General features: G+C 33.2%; 1 protein-coding gene across 2 annotated transcripts in view; it reads right to left on the bottom strand.

Annotated features, from left to right (window-relative positions):
• LOC114324522 (ecdysone-induced protein 74EF) overlaps window positions 1-19,583 on the bottom strand; it is an 843,335-nt gene that overhangs the window by 64,021 nt on the left and 759,731 nt on the right. For both annotated transcript variants that reach the window (XM_028272381.2, XM_028272382.2), the window contains one exon: window positions 1,856-2,077. In XM_028272381.2, the coding sequence (XP_028128182.1) occupies window positions 1,856-2,077 (222 nt within the window). The remainder of the gene's footprint in view (window positions 1-1,855; window positions 2,078-19,583) is intronic.

Genomic DNA, 19,583 nt, shown 5'->3' with positions numbered 1-19,583 from the left:
TAATCTAATAACACATTATTCAGTTTTTATAAACAAATTTAAATTGTCCTACCTAGTTTTATTCAATACTTAATCTACTAATAACAGCCAAAATCAAAAAACAATTATTTTAAAACAGTTTCACAAGACACAAGAGAAGCAACTGATAAAATTTTGTAGGTCCGGCTATACGACTCTGTGCCTATCCGCTCGTTCAAAATCCGCCGGCCTGCAGCAGGCTTGCTCGCGTAAACAGAGAGAGATCGCACGTCAATTCGGTATTGGCGTCGTTCTATTTCAGGCTACGTTCCCGAGTGCCTAACCAAGGAGAATATAGAATCTATACAGTACTACTGATACTACAAGGAGCGTACAATAATTATAACTACGGAGAAAATTTTTTGGATATTTTTAAAAATAATTTGGATAATTTTTGCTATTTTATTGTAGATATTGTGTCAAAATTTATAAATTACAATTTTGAAATAAGTAATTTATATTAATAATTTATATTATTGTACTACATTTGAAGAGGGTAGGCGGCGCCTACCTTGCCTACTCCGACGGGCCGCCCCTGATGCAAGCTTACCCTTGTGAGTATGCTATTATAAAACTGACAGCGTAACCTAACATTACGAAGGTTATTTATTTAATTTTCATATTCCTCCAAACTCAATAAACTTCATCTATCTGTGTTATCCACGTCTCTTCTATTTTTACTAAACACATTATAAGTCAGTTTAACAGAGGACAGAAGAAGAGAACCAATAGCTAGGAGAAGAAATCAAAAGAGCACCTTGCTTTGAGGTGTTTGTCTCTGCTGTTATGCTTATGCAACCTTCATCTCAAACTTTATCATAGAAGCTAGAGCTGCTCTGTTTACTCTTTTTTAGTAAATTTTTTTATTAATAACTCTTTTTTTATTAAACACTGTCAATGGCCGCTGTTTTGTTTTATTCTGTATAGTTTTAATTAAACACATTTCTAAAAACACATTTTTTTGCTCTGATTTCTTTCACTTACCAATATTTTTACTTGGTCATAGTTTGTAGTGTGCCCCATTTTGACAGAATTTTCACTTAATGCACAGTCTTGTACTTCAGCTACTTTCATACTAATTCAGAATGTCATTTTTGTGCGAATTTATTCTTCCCGTTATATTCCTGGACGTTTGTCCAATGTATACTTCGTTTCAATTATTTCGAGTAGAGAGCAGACAATTTAAAAAATATTTTGAATTTTTGTTTTCATAAAAAATTAACACTGTATACTTATGTAAAAATGTAATAATACTCACAAAAAATATCTAAATGATAAGTTATATAAAAATCAAAAGTCTAATCTCCAAAAAGCAAAGTATGTACTTATAATGATATTTGAACAAAAATCAAAAGAAGATATCTACACAATTTCAAAGCCAAATTTTAACTTTTTTTTAATTTAAGGAAGATTATTTCTAAAATATTCATTTGTGAAATTGGCAAGTGAATATAGTCAATGAATGCAAATATATAAGTATCATATTGTTTTTTTAATTAGTGACGTAATCGTTTTTTTTTTTCGATTATTTTGGAAACTGCTCACTGACAAAATTGGAGGATACATTATAGTTAAAGTACAGTTTAATAAATAGAACAATCTCACATAATAGAACAGTCTTAATCATACAAAGAAAAGATATGATATCCACTTTCATTTAACCATACTGAAAAAAATATTTAATTTTATTCTACAAAAGCAACTTTGAGTATTTAGCAATAATAGTTTATATTCAAATTAACGAAATATGAAATAAAGTATCTCAATTAACTTGTCATTTTACATTTTTATAGTCAGAATTGATTAGAGTTAAAGTATGATTAAAAAATTGACTTACTTGTTGCAAAAGGTTGGTAAAACTGTTGTGACATGTGATTGGGCGGCCTCTGTCCATGGTGTGTGTTGTTCCACGAGAAGGGATGTCTTGGAAAGAGAGTGCCTACTGGTGAGTGTATGGAAGGTTGCAGTCTGGCTTTCAGCTCGTCAGTTGAAGTGTGCCCTGAAGATGAACTGTCGACGTCCGATACTCCGGAGTCTGCGGGACTAGGTGGGAGAGAACCTGGAAAAGATCATCGGCAAACTTTTTACTGTGAATTTTGCTATTATGTTACAATATTATTTCTATGTGTAATGCAATATTAATAGGGGAGTACGGCAAGGATGCCTCCTGCTTTTCAACGTTTACTCCGAAAGAATTTTCAGAAATGCGCTTTCTAAAATACAAGAAGGAATAATTATTGTGAGCGGTGGAGTCATCAATAATTTGTTATATGCGGACGACACAGTAAAGCAGGAAACCCATTATGAACGCCCGGCACGGCACATGACAGTCCAAATTCATTTGTATAGTTTTAAATGCAACGTAACCCATTATGAGCGGCCAGCTCGGCCCGGCACAGTCCAGCACGCAAACGGAACGGCCAAAATTCTCCGAGAAAAATAAAATCCGTTGAAGTCGAACGGCCTGAACGCCCAGTCGGCGCCAGTGCGTCATAATAATTGTTGGTAGTAAGCAGATATATTGTTGATTTTTTAATTGAAAGCGCGTTGTTTGTTTTGAAATATGGAAATATAAAATTTGGTTTGAGACATTCGAAAATATTTGAGAAATTTTGGATCATCTTTATGCGGGAAAAGATGATGAAAATCGTCATATTCTCTTCTTTTTTTAATATTTCGTGAACCCAAAATCGATGTTTCCGTCGTAATTTTGCATTTTCGTCTGTTTCAATCTCAGCACAAATTTCACTTACTCTTCTGACGAGGTCTCCATGGCAAATGATCATTTTTCCGGTGCCGTGCCGTGCCGGCCGGTACAAATGGGTTTTTGGACGTGCCGGCCTGAGCTGTGCCGTGCTGGGCTGTGCCGTGCCGGGCGTTCATAATGGGTTTCCTGCTGTACTCCTAGCTTCTACTCAAGAAGATCTACAAACATTACATGATAGGGTCGTTGAGGGCTGTAAAGAAGGAGGTTTGGATCTGAATATATTGAAAACCAAAATACTCGGAATAAGTAAACAACAGAATATAAAACTGTTTATATACAGTGATGAGAGCGCTAATCACCGGCAAAATAACGCAAAATATGGAAAACATATTAAGTTGTGATATAAAAAGAAATGAAACTAGTGGAGATGGGAAATTTAGCGATAAAAACCTGTAACTTTATATTCTATTTATTGTTTGCCACTGTGACAGTGACAGTTTTAGTTGACATACTCCTCTGATACGTCTAAAGATGGGATAAATAATAACAAACTGAGCAAGTTGATCAAATTTTTTACCTTGGATATCAGTCAAATTGTAACGCAAAGAGTCACGGTGAAATTAGATCCAGAATGGAGCAAAAAAATCCAGAGTTAAAAGTATCATCTGAAAAGCCAAGACCAAGAATAGGAAGGAACAGAAGATCTTGGAAGGACCAAGGTCCTTCTAGATGAATTCAAGATAGCAAAATAACAATTGGAGAAAAAGCCAAATTCTGCTGAATGTTTAAAAAAATAAAAATGAAAGTGATAAAACAAGAAATGAACTGAGAAAATTAGATAAAATGTAGAAAATAAAACTAAATGAGTATAAAAATATTGAAGTAGGTAATGAAAAATTCTACAAACTCAACATTTCATTTGAACAGGATTTTATTTTCTCATGATATTTAATTGATTATTCTATTACATTTTAATGTCCACTTTTAAGGGTGACACATCTTCAAAAAGGTTTTTTCCTCTGGTCATTACTTGACACAAAAACACAAAGGCCATTTAAATGGCCCAAGCATATTAATAAATATAAACTTGTATGATGTCCAGGTAGATTTTGACTAAGCAAGTACAGAAAAATAAATATGAGCATATTTCCCATGAGTGGAAAAAACGGTTGGGCAGTTACTTAATCTGCTACAAAACAAAATTAATGTTTTGCTCTTTACCAAAAAAGGATTAATGTCTTACAGAAGGGTCACTCCTGATCGAAAAAATTAATTTCCTAGATGTCTTTAAGGATTCATAGTTTCGGCATTGTAGGGAAAGGGGCGAGCGGGTATAAAGCAGTCCAGGGTTGGACTGGTTTCAAATGGGAAATTTCTAATACAATTTATTATTTTTCCCACTTCGGAAATCATTCTCAAAATACAAACAATTTTGTGGGATTTATATATTTTTCAATACCACAAAAAATGGATCAACATACAAAACTAGTGATACCTATCTAACTGATAAGAGAATATATTTAAATAAAATGAAAAACAAAAAAATAGACTGGCAAAGTATAAAGTGTTATAAAAAAATTTAATGTTTCTTGATTAGATGCTTCCTAAGCAAGGAATATGGGCACCAAAATTCTTTCTGAATACCATTATTTTTACCACGGATGATTTTTACTCACTAAACAAAAGAAAACAGTGCATAGGTTTCGCAGATATCTTGGTGTTTTGGGCACGTTCAAGAATAGAACTTCGAAAAATGTTCACTAAATTTAAAGAAACTAGAAAATATGGCCTGCCTATAAATAAGGAAAAACTAAATATATGTAAATGAGAGGGGAAACTGTAGAAGAAAATAAATTGATTACTCTAAGGCAGAATCAGAGAGAGTATAGAGTTTGAGAATGTAACAGAATTTTAGTGCCTTGGAATAACAGTTCCAATAGAAGAGTCAAAGACAGAGAATAGATAAACGGTTGTTGAAAGGTAGCAAAGCAGTAGGATCATTAAATGCACCGTTGAAGAAAAAATCATGTTCAGGGTATGCAAGATTCTGACTTATGAAACAATAGTGAGACTAACGGTGTTGTATGCATGTGAAACTTAAATAATGAATCAAAATGAAGAAAAAAAGTTACAGATTTGGAAGAGGAAAATATTGAGATAAGATTTTGGTGGTATAAAGGAGAAACAAACCAGGAGCTAACGGAAATATATAAGAGACCCAAAATAAAACAGAAAATCAGGACACAGAGAGTTAGATGGTTGGGACATGTTTTACGGATGTCAAGAGAAAGAAACGTTCTAAGAGTTGCAAGCAAGGGAAGAATGGAAGAAAAGAAGAGGAAGACCAGGAAGGAAGTGGTTTGATGCCGTCCGGACTGACATTAAAGAAATAAGAACAAGGGACTGTGGAGAACAGGTGAAGGGATGGAAAAAGTGGAAGAATCTAGTCAAAGCTTTCGAATCCAAAGGCCTGTAAGGCTTGTGCTGTCATTATAGGAATATAAGAAGCTGACAGATATATGAAGTATACGTCTGAAGAACTTCAAATACGAAGAGGAGTAAGGCAGGGCTGCATTTTGTCCCCACTAATATTTAACATCTATTCTGAGTTTGTTTTCAATAAAGCAGTGGATAATGCTCAATGTGGTATCAAAATGAATGGCGTCAATATTAATAATTTGAGATATGCGGATGACACGGTGTTAATTGCGACCAATTATGAAGAACTTCAACATCTGATAAATAGGATTACCACAACGTGTGATGAATATGGACTCAAGCTAAACACCGCAAAGACCAAGGTGATGGTTGTCAGTAAGACGCCAATACAACCGGAAGTAGTAACAGCTTATGGTGAACAATTAGAAAGAACTAACAGTATCACCTACCTTGGTTGTAATCTAAATGAGAACTGGGACATGAGCAAAGAAATTAGAATACGTATTGAGAAGGCCAGAGCTGCATTCTTTAAGATAAAGAAAATTTATGTGGAAACAACATTACTTTGAATCTTAAAATTAGATTAGTGAGATGTTATGTGTTCTCTAGTCTTTTGTACGGTGTCGAAGGTTGGACTTTAACAGATACTCTTCTCAAGAAATTGGAAGCCTTTGAAATTTGGGTATACCGAAGAATCCTACGAATAAGTTGGGTGGATAGAGTTCGTAACGAAGTTGTTTTGCACCGGATGGGAAAAGTCACAGAAGTCGTCAGAACAGTTAAAAATCGAAAACTTGAATATTTTGGCCATGTTATGCGACACCCAGAGAGATATAATATACTCCATTTAATAATACAAGGCAAGGTAGACGGAAGAAGAGGGCCAGGTCGAAGAAGAACGTCATGGCTTAAAAACCTGAGAGAATGGTATAACAGATCCTCTGCATCCCTTTTCCGAGCTGCCGTTAACAAAATTACTATAGCCAATTTGATAGCCAACGTTCGATAATCGAGCACGGCACATGAAGAAGAAGAAGACAGATATATCTTTTGTTAGCTGCTTACAGATATATCTGTTATTTTTAAACAATTATTTTTACTTTAACATTTACTACATATTACGCAAATCAATTATGAATTTAAAATACGGAAGAATATTACCAAACAATGGTTCTTGATTTTTTGCAGCAGAATCCTGAATATTGGCACTTTTTGTTTGAGATAATTGATAGGCCTCTTAAATTACTGTTTATTTATTTTTATTTGATATAAGCGTTTTACTATGATATGTAAGTTGATCCCTCTATGTCCCAAAGGTTTTACATGTTTAATGACAATTGTAAAAAGCTGTACGGAAATATTCAGCTAAGGACATAAAATTAAAAATTCAAATGGGGCAGAATCACCCCTGAAGGGCTTAGAGAGAGTTGGAAGTAAAGCGCCAGGCCGCTTGTCATTAGTTACGCAGTCTTTGTTAGAAAGGGTAGTAAATAAACAACACACCCCAATAGCATGTGGAAAAACCCTACAATTGAACAGGTTTTAAATCCATCGTAGATGTCCGGTCCATCCCTCTATGTCCGGCCTGACCTGATGACCTTTTTGCCCATTAATCATATCTATTATACAAGACAGGGTCATTCTTCGGAGCGGACCAGGCTAGCCCTCGGTAACGGTTGGTTCACGCTGAGGGCCACGGATGAATTGGTCGACTACAGGTATCCAGATTATGTCGTTACCTCACACTGACCGTTGGTTAGTGTGCTTTTGATAAAAAGATATAACCTACGTGAGAACTTCGGGTTACTTCTTTCGGAGTTCGGGTGTCATAAGGATTGTTTAATAATTTGCATACGAATTCAACACCAAGAAATGTGTTTTGATTTATTCGATCGTCGCCGTATCGCCTTGTAAGCATAGAAAAAAAAAATCGTGCCACTTTTGTTGGCAAACGGATTTTTCTCCAATTTAAATTTGCATATTTTTGGGTGCGGTTGTCAAAACACGAGTAACCGTCATATCAATTTCTTTGTTCCTTCGCCGATGCAAGCGCACTCATGCCCCCAATTTTGATAAGTCTTCTACTCATATCCCCATCCACGAAGTAAAAGAATTCACTACAGTTTAAAATTATGGTTCTAACCGCCAAAAATATAAATATAAAGCCTATTGCTATTTAATATAAACGAAATAACATGAAAGGGTAATAAATTAAACAATTTCGAAACAGAGGAAGGATTGCCACAAGGAGAATTACTATCACCGACTCTTTTTAATCTGATCCTGGAAGTAATAATCAGAAAAAGTAAAATTATGCAGTAAACGATTTTTAAAAATGGCCATCAATGTATAGCATTCACTATTGACGACAAGTAAGAAAGAGCTAAAAAGATTGGTGAACAATATAATAAAAGGGCCAAAAAATGTGTACTTCTAATAAATAAAGAAAAAAGACCAAATACATGATAATGGGAGAAACAGATAAAGAAAAAGAAGACAATATCATATTGAAAATAGAAGATGTGTGTTCAAAAGAGTTTCAGAATATATTTACTTGCATGTAAAAGTGGATAAAAATGGACATGAGGAAGAGGAATGGGAGATTAAAACAAAAATAGCAAAAGGAAACAAAAAGTATGGAGCATTTCGATCCTTAACCCTTAAGTACTAACATCTTGAATCAATGACGTAAACACGAACTAACCGCCTGACAGACGGGTTTAACATTTTAGTGGTAATTTTTTCTTTTGTTAAATATTTTAATGCAAAAAAATATCTCGATGACTTACTGAAAGTATTGATTATCTAAAAAATATAATAATTAATCTACTTTTTCTGTATTTATTAAAATGAAAAACATAATAAGAATGGAAGGATTGTTTGTGTACCTTTTTACTCCTGAAAAAAAGTGTGATAAAAATTAAACAAATTAAAGAATCTTAATAAAAATTTATAATCGAGTTAAACAAAGAGCGAGAAAAACGAAAATAAAAAGGTTTTTAAAAAATGTTAAAACAAAAAAAAACTGACAGGTACTATAGTTAGTAGTGTAGCAATGGTAGTGAGTGGCAACATTTTTATCACAAATTGATCCCACTTCGCTTATGTCGTCTTCTACCTCATCAAACCATTTTAAAAGAGTTTCCTCAGGGTCTTTATTCCCTTATTTGATGTTTTTTGACGAACTGGGGCACATTATGTGTAATGACGAACTGGGCACAAACACTAACACCCCGTCTATTAGACGGAAATCACACTTTGAGTGTATATATCTTTCGAATAACAACCTGCCGCAAATTGCCGAATTCAATACTACTAAAGAACTACCCAACTTGAAAAGTCATCAACGGGTGACCTTCTAAATTTTCTAGAAAGGTAAATATCCCACTTTCGACAAGAGATGCCGTCTGAGAGACGGGGTGTTAGTACTAAAGGGCTAATAAAATCCAAATATGTCTCAAGAAAAACAAAAGTTATAATCTACAAAGCAGTTATAGGCCTAAGCTACATAAGCATGTGAAACATGGGTGCTTAAAAAGTTAGAAATATGTAGATCTTTTAGAAAGATGGGAGAGGAAAATATAAAGAGCAATATATGTAGGTATAAAAATAGATGGTCAATTGAGAAGAAGAAATAATAAAGAACTCAAAGAACTATATAACGAAACAAAAATAACGACGGCAATCAAAACACAGAGGAAAGGAAAGAAAAGCATGCCGAAAATTGTACAATCATGAAAGCCAATACAAAAAAGAAGAAAAGGTAGACTAAGAAAGAGATGGAAGGACAACTTATATGAAGACTTACAAAAAAGTAATATTTACAAAGTAGCGTGTTATATGAGACAGAACTATGGTGTCTTAAATTGTGTACAAGTAGACAAAAGACAGAGACAAAACAGGACAAATTTAATATAACGGAATGACCTGTATTAATTTTTAGATATTGTCTTCTACTTAATAATTATTATTCCACAATTATTCTATTATTATACAATGCCAGATGGCGCTAGCCACCTACTATCATCACTTCGGTTGCAATGGGTGGGAAAAGCTCTCGATGCGAATCAGTTAAAATATGGAGAACAGTGCCTACGTTCTTTCCGATGAGGCTCCAATAAAAGCCGAAAATCGCGATTCAAGGGACTGGACTGCACTCCGTATTCTAATTGAAAAGTAAGATTGTCTTGCCTTCGCATTGCAACTGAATAAAAATGGTATACATTTTTATTTTTTAAATTATTATTCTCTTTAGTTTTAATATCATTAATATTTCTTGTAAGTCTTGTAGTTTTGATTTCATATGAATAATAAATGATAACCCATTCGAAGTTAACATTCCACACCCCACACTTTTAAAATATTCAAACAAATTATTCCCATTCTTATCCCGAGTCAAAATCTAGAGATTAGAACCTCTTAGGTAAAAATATTTTCACCTAACTCTTTTCATCACGTTGCACAATAGACACAGAGGCCTCTCGGCTATGTAAATGGTTTATCACATTAAGAAAGGTGCGAGATGGGCCTTCAGGTATAAGAATCTGCACTATTTGTCACAACAATGAAACTACAAGTAGCATTACAATAGATCTAGCACCTGATTAGAAACGATAACAATGAAGATGGTCCATTTTGACCAAAACAATGTAATAGATACCTTTTGTAAGTCTTTTGGATGGATGCGCTTAAAAAATATAAGTCGAGGAAGGATTGGGATCAAAGGTTTAAAGGATTTAAATGAGAGCAGTTTTGTAGTACTTGGATGGGAAGGGAATGTAAAAAATGAAAGGGATAAGCTTTTAATAGTGGAATTTCATTAAAAAAAATTGTTTATGAAAAATGTAAGAATATACACTAGATCTGAGTAGAAACGGAAAATCACAGAAACGGGAAAAAGGACAGAGAATACGAAGATATTAAACATTTGTAGAATTAAGTAATAAAAAAATAGGCTACTCGTTTTCCCCAACAGGTGTCTAATGCACACGGAACAAGCCTAACGTTTTTGACATTTTTGAAGCGAAGCTTCTATACTGGCGTTGTATTACTTTTTCTTTATGGTAAAGTGCTAAGGCGACCGTCACGGAATTAGCGTCACGAAATATTTGGTCACCAACTTCTTCTTCTTTTTGTGTAGACATGACTGTCTGTTTTTTCAAAGTACCTCAAGTTGTCGTTCCATTGGTTTCGTGGTTTTCCCATTGATCGTCTTCCTATTGGGGAACCGTCTCTCGCCGTCCTTACTACTCTACTACCTTGTTGTCATCCGATTTATGTGGTCGTTCCATTCGACTCTTCTGTTTCTTACTCAGTTATTACGTTGTCAACCTTACATCTCCGTCGCATAACTGTACTTCTAGTTCTGTCCCATAGTGTTTGACCATCTATTTTTCGAAGGATTTTCATCTCTGCTGGTTTTAGCATTCTTTTTGTCCTGTCTGTGTCAGGTCGTGTCTCTGTCGCGTATGTCATTATTGGTCTGATGACTGTTTTGTAAATCTGCCTTTCATTTCTTTTCCGATATTTTTATTTCTCCATATTGTTTCATTCAGGCAACTTGCGGCTGTGTTTGCTCTATTCACTTTACCTTCCACTTGTTTCGAGCTTTCCCTAGCTAGATAGTGTGATGCCTAGATGTTCACCAACTTAAAGTAACCAATCTTTGAGACGTTTTTAAGAAGTGAACAATAATTATTATAATATGGTGTAACACCTTGTGTTGGTGAAAATTATAACTATTGATTATTATATTACTGAAGACATATTTTTAACAGTTTTAATGGGCCGATAAAATCATAACGTAACCAAGTAATGGTTGTGAGCAAATTGAGGAAATACATATCGTCAGATAAAGACACAAGTATTAAAAACCTATTTTAAAACACGAAAATCATCCAATGATTTAAAACAACTTAGAAATAAATTTAACTAATTAAATATTAAATATTCATAGGTCTTCTCACTTCCGGAGTATGTGATAACCCATCGAAATATGAAAATAATAACCGAAAATGCGTTCGAAAAAAGATTCAAAATAATTGCCTAACTTTTAGATTTTTTAAGTTGATAACATACGCGAAAAGTATTCTGAAAACAACAGAAATGTAAAGTATTATTAGATAGAGCAATAATAGTTGGCAATAAGAAGAGGAATACGACAAGGATGTATACTATCCCCTCTATTTTTTTATATGTGCTCAGAAGAGACGGAGACATATAAATTAACGAAACACTATTTAGTGAATAATCTCAGATATGCAGACGATACAATACTCCTTGCGGACTGCAGAGAATGGTTGCAAATTTAGGTTGATCGCAGTACGCAATACTGCGAGAGATATGGAATGGCTCTGAATACAAAAAAAAAAAAAACAAAAATCATGATTGTCAGTAACAACAAGATTGAAAACGAAACAATCTACGTGAAAGAAAAAGCTTTAGAGAAAGTACCCAGATACAATATTACTTAGGATGTGAGCTAAATGAACACTGGAATCGCAGTCTTGAAATAAAACAACGCATTGAGATGGCCAGAAGCGCTTTCAATAAGATGAAAACAATATTATGCAATGAAAAACTGGGAATAGAAATCAGAACTAGAGTATTGAGATGTTACGTAATCCCTATCCTGTTGGACACGCGCCAACTCGCAACTTTTAATGATAAACATTTTCAAATCAAAATGTACACTGGCCAATTCGTAACTTTTCTACTACCTGACCCTGCCAACTCGAAACTTTCTACAGGTGAATTCGAAACCATTGATTAAATCATTTGCAATTTTTATCGGATATTGTTCATTACAAAATACCTCTTTTGGCTAAAAATTGAAAGTTGTACAATCATTTTTGCAAAAGTTATTAACAATTTATTAAATTTTTACCTTTCATTAATGTTTATTGATAAACAAAGCTCCAATTATTTTTTACTTCAACTCATTTTAAGATATTTCAGTAAAACTAATCGGTACCTTTTTCAGTTTTTTTTTGTAAAATGTTTTAACTTATAGACGAAAATTCTTAAAACCGGCTATTTTCATTTAAATTGTCAATAAATAAGTAAATGATGAATACCTTTTATACCACCTTCAAAGAGGGTAATTGTTACACGTACATACCTGGAATGCCGGTATTAGAACGTATACTTATATTATACTACTTAGAAAATCAAAGTTACAAATTCACCGGTAGTTGATGGGTTATCGAAAAAATTACCTGAGGGCCAGAGTTGCCAGTTGGCTTGTAATTAGGATGTGGGATTAAAATAGTTACGAATTCACCGGGACCCGTCCTATTATATGGAGTTGAAACCTGGATAATCACGGACGCAACTGAAAAAGACTTGCTAGCTTTGAGATATGGTGTTATCGAAGAATGTGAAAAATATGATGGATACATCACGTAACAAACACGGAAACATTAAGAAAGATAAAAAAGAAAAAGAAATACTCAATACTATGAAAGAAAGCAATATGAGCTACTTTGGTCACATACTAAGAAATGAAAAATATGGGTTGATGCGATTGGTTATACAAGGGAAAGTGGAAGGAAAAAAGACCGGGGAGACGTCCTGGTTGAAACATTTAAAGCAGTGGAATGCTTTCAGAAGCATTAAGAATGCTTTAAGAATAAGGTACATAAAAAGAAGATTAGGGTGATCTTACTGAAAGACAGAAATAAGGAATAATAACACATTTTCACGTTAAAAACAAACAGGAAAAGTTATATCACGAGTGCAGACATGACTTTGATAGAAAGGATCCAGAAAAAATAGCACAAGGGTCAAAAACATATTATACGAGTAAAACTAACTATGTATTCCAATTTACAAAAGGAAGAAAAAAAAAGAGGAAATTTAGTCTGTATTTTTTAGGAAAGGACGCAATAAGTTGGGTGTCGTTTCAAATAACACTATAACTGCATATTAAAGTGTTACACAAAAGCTTCTCTTGACACTGACATCTCAATTTCCAAAAATTCGAAAAACCATCTGCCGACATCCGAATTGTATATTATTTCATCAATAAACGACCCTTTCTTGATGATGCACCCACACTTCCACACATTGCACATTAGTTTCTCAATAACACATTTTTCTTGTGCAGATGTTTGAAACGCCGTTTAGGATTTGCCCAATAACAACGCAACCCTTGCCAACCGCACGTCAAAAGGGTTTATTTTGTCGAAAAACATCCAAAATGCATAATTCTTCGAAGGGATAGTGGATTTGTGCAAATAAAGGAGTATCTTGTAGCAACAGGGTCTAGTTGTTTGCCGTGTGCAAATACGGGGTTGGTTTTTGTTAGAAAATATGATTTAATAGGAATAGGGCTCTAGAATTATCTAATTAATTCAATTTTTTCTGCCAATAAAATTAAGACAAAGCAAAGTTTAGGGTTACAAATAATCCCCCGAAACTGTAATTCGGACTTTATGTTCAGAAAAATGAGCAACATTGGAAATATTAAAATTGAGAATTATTAACAACAATAAAAAAATAATGCCCAACTCAAGACATTCAAGAGAAAAATACTGAGAAAAAGATATGGCCTGGTGCAAGAGGAAGACATTATCCTGTGAACCAACCATCTTTCCTTCCCATCTTTCTGGTTTTTGTATAAACTTCTGGTGTAAAACTCAGGTTTCAATGTCATAAATTACAGATAGTTCGATTACTCTTTTGTAGATTGTTATGTTTGTTTTTTTTAGACATTAGCTTGGACGTCACCATTTTACCTAATGTTTCCATGGCTTTACTTTCTTTTACAAGTTTTTCTCTATTTCGATTGCCATCAACCTTTTCTTTGTGCCACTTCCAGATTAGTTTCAAATTACACTTTCAAAGAAACAAACACTTTCAAATTAGTTAAGAGCGTAGGCGCAAAATTTCGGACCAATGATTTTTAAATGCATTTTTTCGGATCCTGAGAAAACTAATATATATTTTTGGAAAATTTAAACGCAGAATGAAAGATTACATTATTACCGAGGGCTGAAACTCCCTTTGGATAAACAAAAAGTTTCTTTTGAATAAGATTTATTTAAAATCAAAAATCACACTAAATTTTCTTTTTTTTCATCCCTGTAACTTATTAAAATAAACATAATAGAAGTTTTCAGGGACTTTCGGCCCTGAGTAATAATGCAATCTTTTAAAAAAGTTTAGTAGTTTTCTCAGGATTAAAAAAAATGAATGCATTTAAAAAGCCCGAATTTTTTTTATTATTCCCCCGTTATCCCCGTTTTTATTATTCATTTTTATTTTGCCGTTCTATAGTAATCCTGTTGTTCTCATTTGAAAGTATGTATTTAGTTTTATCTTCATTTATGTAAATTACAAACCGCTTCGTCCTTGATTATATTTTTCTAAAGCTCTAAGCTCTATTTTTGATCTTGTGATTAATGCCATAATGTTGGTATTCATATTATATTTTTATTACCATACCAGAGCTCTTGACTTGAGTTCTACTTTTTTGTTCGGTATCAGCTTTTTAATTTTTTAAATGAAAACTGGTAATTTCCTCTTTTTACTAACATCTCAAAAATTAAAATTTTTAATTTTATAATTCTTTGATTTCTTTAATCCATTAAAAAGATCTAAGGCTAGAATTTTACAAAGCCTTTAGTTAAAATATTTTTAACGGTTACTGTAGATTTCTCAAATTACAATATATAATGTCCATCAAAAATTCACCACGTTTTAACGGATAGTAAGAAAGTACTTTCCCACAGGGTATTTATCTAGTTTTAAGGGTTGTATCATCAAACCAGACATCCCTTTGCTTGACCACTGGTCAACTAGGATATTAAAAAAGTTCCTGTAAGCGGTTATTTAGAAACTAGTTTTGGTCTTAGTTTGATGTAATTTTTCCGATAGGGCCTTTTAGCTTCTTTGTATTGTAATTTTTGGAGACGACCATCCCTCTCTGTATATGAAGGGTGCATTTTTGTTGTATAATTTTTCACTTAAAAATGTTCAAAAACGTCTCTCGGGGTTCTTTGATGAATAGGGGGACGAGCAACAAAAATGCGTAATGCGCAATGTTGTATTTGCAATCTGTTGCTGGTTAATACTTGATAAACCCGATTTTACAGGTAAAAATTTGCGTTTTTATGATTATTACTGTAAAGAACGGGTTCTCAAAGAACTGTCATGTGAATTCGAGAGGAGGAAGTGGCTAAATTAAGGATAAGTAACACCAGAGACACCACATGGTACAAATCGTTTAAAACTTGATTATGTATTATTAAAAATATATACAGTAGGTATGTATAGAAAACTTTGATTTTTAAAATAAAAAAGCCAGCACTTCAGTTAATACAATATTGAAACATGTATAACATGTCAAATTGAATTTTTAATTGTTGTACAACATTGTCATTGAATGACTTACGAATAACCAAAGATTTATATATTATGTATTTCGTTTCGTAAGATTTTTAAAATAAGAAAGGTTTTTTTAATATGAAACTAGTCTTTTCTTCATTTCTTTCTGTTTTCCAGATTGGAAATATTAATAAAATTTTCTTATAATGTATAGTTTCGAAAGTGCCCTTAGCTAACTGAAAACCATACTTAACACGTTGACGGACAGAACGTCTATAAACGTCTAATTTCCATTGATGTAATGTGACACGTCTATAGACGTTGCATTTTACCATATTCTACTGTGCAAAATACATATAGTGTCACAACACTTGCTTATACATTTGACGCACTGTCAGTCAACGTGTTAAGTTGCTCATGAAGGAACTGTATACCTACTACAGTTGAGTCCATGGTTCTTTACCCGTGGTTCATCTTTGACATGTAGCATCTTTGTCTTCCACGCATGAAACCAAAGACAAACCAACTACCGCCAGTTAAGTAAAGTCACATGTTATTTTTACGGACACTCTACACTCAGCATATCGAAGAGATTGATATAACATAACAAAGACGCTTGGGTACATTTTGAGATTTTAAGTACAATTTGTGACATATCTGGTTTGTCTACTTGTGGCTGTCAGTTTGTTAGATTTTTTGCTGTTTTTTGTCCTGTTTTTACAGTTAGTAGTTATTTATATTACACAAACAGTTGTTTTCACAACTAATTTTATAAGGGAGTTTAAAATTTTAAGGTAAGTGTATTTTATTTTGCCATTAAGTTAAATACAAAGTTAACCTCATTCACAAAGTTAAGGAATGGTTTTTTCAAGTTTCCGCAAAAGTGAAAGCAATGACAAAAAGAAAATATTTTACATATAGTCCGTGATCGGAGCAGTATTCACTTTCTGTCACTTGCTACTGCATGGAGTAATTTCGAATGCTTTAAATGACGACGCACGGGTAAAGAACCATATACATACTCAACTTTCCAATAAATTACAAATAAAGGTAAATATCTACAAATACTCAAAATCCTGGCAGAATTTTGATCCAGCTTATGTTTAAACAACAAACCATAATTGATGACATTTGATAAGTAAACCTAACTTTTAATTTCCGGCGGTAATCATTAAGAAACTTTGAGAAATCTTAGAACACAGCATGGATGCTGTAAACTTTCTGCATTCGTATATGTTTAACTGGTTATGGGTAATAGATTGGCGTGTTATTATTATTTATTACTTTCTACAAGTAATTGGTAAGTCTCTCTTTAATTAGGTACTAAGCTGGTTTGTATCGGTAGCGGAGGTGACAGTTTGCAATATCATATTAATTTAGCAGAAAAAACGTACGAATGTTGGTTTTTGAATTTAATTATTGGTAGGCTAATAAAAAGGAGATTTGAAGACCGACATTAGAAGCTTTGTAAATTTGTAGTTGTAGATAGGTTGTAATTTTTAATAATATGTACGTAGTTATAGAAGCTTTCTCATATCAATCAAATAACCGATCACACATGAGTTTGTTGCTCTATAAAAAATAATTTGCTTCGATAAACAAACTAAAAAGAATAGAAAGAAAGCAACGCAATAAAAAATAATATTTAATTCAAATTTCAAGTAAATCTTTACATTGACTTGGCAACAAAAATGGATATGGGGAGAAATATACAAAAAGAGACGGAAAGAAGAGAATTAACTTGATTTGACCATATTAAGAGAATGCCAGAGGACAGAAGGCTCCGGACAATATTGGAATGGATAGCTGTAGAACGAAGGAAAGAGGTCGACCACGTTGAAGGTGAAGAAGTGAAGTTAATGAGAGTAGGACAGCTACAAACTTGATGCATGGTGTTATTTTAAATACAGAAGAATGGAAACGGGACGGAGAGACCGCGGCAGCTGTAAAAATATAGATACAGTGGGTGATCATATTATTAGAGCCACCTAGTAAAATTCAATGTTTTAAAGGAAGGGTATATAATTGAGCTGTATCGTATATTAATGCATTTGTTTCCATTTGGCTGTCTTGTTACACTTTATGAAAGTGCAATAAATGGTCTGACAATAGTGGCAACACGCATGTGTGTCAATGCGTAACTCAGATGCCATTGTTTGTCAGTGCTGCCCAGTCTAGCTTGCAACTCGTGTGCCTATTATTTTGTATTCTTGGTGTTTAGAGTTATAATAAACTTTGTGAGTTTCCATTGCTCTCTAGTGATATTCTGACAGTCCTATACTATATTTTGTGAATTTAGTAAAATTTGCGCGTTCGTTACACTAGTGGTACCAGAACATCATGGGAAATCCAAAGACATCTCACCAAGGAAAATAGCAGAAATAAAAACTTTAATATTCAATACTAATCACTCCAACAGAAACATAGCATCCATTTCTAAAGTTTCAAAGGCAACGTGGACTGTATAAAGAAAAAACTTACATACAATTACTAAACAAAAGTAAAATTTTCTGAGATGGCTCTAATAATATGATCACCCACTGTACATATATAAAAATTGGCAAAGAAGTTAACGTAAATAGGTAAATGCTACACACTCAATATAATACAATGAGTCAACTTCTCTTCAGAATAATTTCGATTTCAAAATAATAGTTGGCCAATTTTTTTAGGAAAAAACAAAAGCAAACAGAAAGTAGACTAATTGCTTCCAATAAAATGCTTCCAGAAGACCTAAAACTGTCGATTCCGTTTATAGCGGTATGAACAAAAGACAAACTTCCACATTTCACCAGTAAGATGAAATGTCAGATCGAAATATAGCGAGTTGCTGTGTAGTACGCCTCGATTTTTATAAAATGGACTTTAGTGAATAATAGTTACAGTTGGGTCCATAGTTCTTTACCCGTGCGTCATTATATGGCGAGATAAAACACCATACTTTTTATCTAGCATCATTGTCTTCCACGCATGAAACTAAAGACAAACCAGCTACCGCCTGTTATTAAGTAAAGACACGTTATTTTTATGAAAGCTCTAGACTCAGTACATCGAAAAGAGATAGGTACAAAACAGACGCTTGGGTACGTTTTCAGATTTTAAGTACAATTTGTGACGTTTATTGGTTTATTTACTTGTGGCTGTCAGTTTGTTGGAATTTTTGCTATTTTTTTTCTCCTGTTTTGCATTTAGAAGTTATTTATATTGCACAAACAGTTGTTTTCGCAACTAATTTTATATTGGAGTCTGAAATTTTATGGTAAGTGTATTTTATTTTGCCATTAATTTACATACAAAGTTAACCTCATTCACACCGTTAAATAATGATTTTATTTTAGTTTCCGCAAAAGTGAAAGAAATGAAAAAAAATTTATTTTAAAATTATATTTCTTTAGAAATTATTTATTTTTTTATCACTAATGATATTAAAAGAATTTATTAAGCTACTTCAAATGTAGCTGTAATTCAGCACCAAAATTTTAAAGCAAAACTAATATTTTACATTATATTTATTTGATAACGTGAAATTTTATAATATAATCCGTGATCGGAGCAGTAGCCACTTTCTGTCACTTGCTGTTGCGCGGAGTAAATTTCCGACATATTTCGTATGCTTTCAATGATGACGCACGGATAAAGAATCATGAACTCAACTGTAAATAGAGTTAAATTAATGTAATGACAGCATTTTTTATGCATTTATATTTCTTCATCCAAATTTTTATTCCGTTTTGTATAAGCAGAGGATCGATTAACCGATTTTGTAACAGAATTTAAACACTGTAAAAGCTCTATTATTGTCAAAGCTCATAACTTTAACCACACGAAACGACTTTATAAAACTGTAGTAAGACTTCTTAAGGTCTCAGATGAAATAAGATTATCTACATACATTCAAAGAAACAATATTGATCTTGTGGCATTCTTCCTTGTTCAAACAAAAAGGTGCGACTTAATATTTTTGTTGTGCAACTTCAAAGGGTTGTCTCATTTGAATTGAGGCTTTGGGGACAGCTGTACGCATTGTACAACCCCGTATTGTGTCAACTCTCAAGCCCCGATGACCAAAATATACGGTTTCAATGTACAC

Source organism: Diabrotica virgifera, chromosome 6 (assembly GCF_917563875.1).
Source record: "Diabrotica virgifera virgifera chromosome 6, PGI_DIABVI_V3a".
NCBI classification, from domain to species: Eukaryota; Metazoa; Arthropoda; class Insecta; order Coleoptera; family Chrysomelidae; genus Diabrotica; species Diabrotica virgifera.
This window is presented reverse-complemented; position numbering and strand designations above follow the sequence as displayed.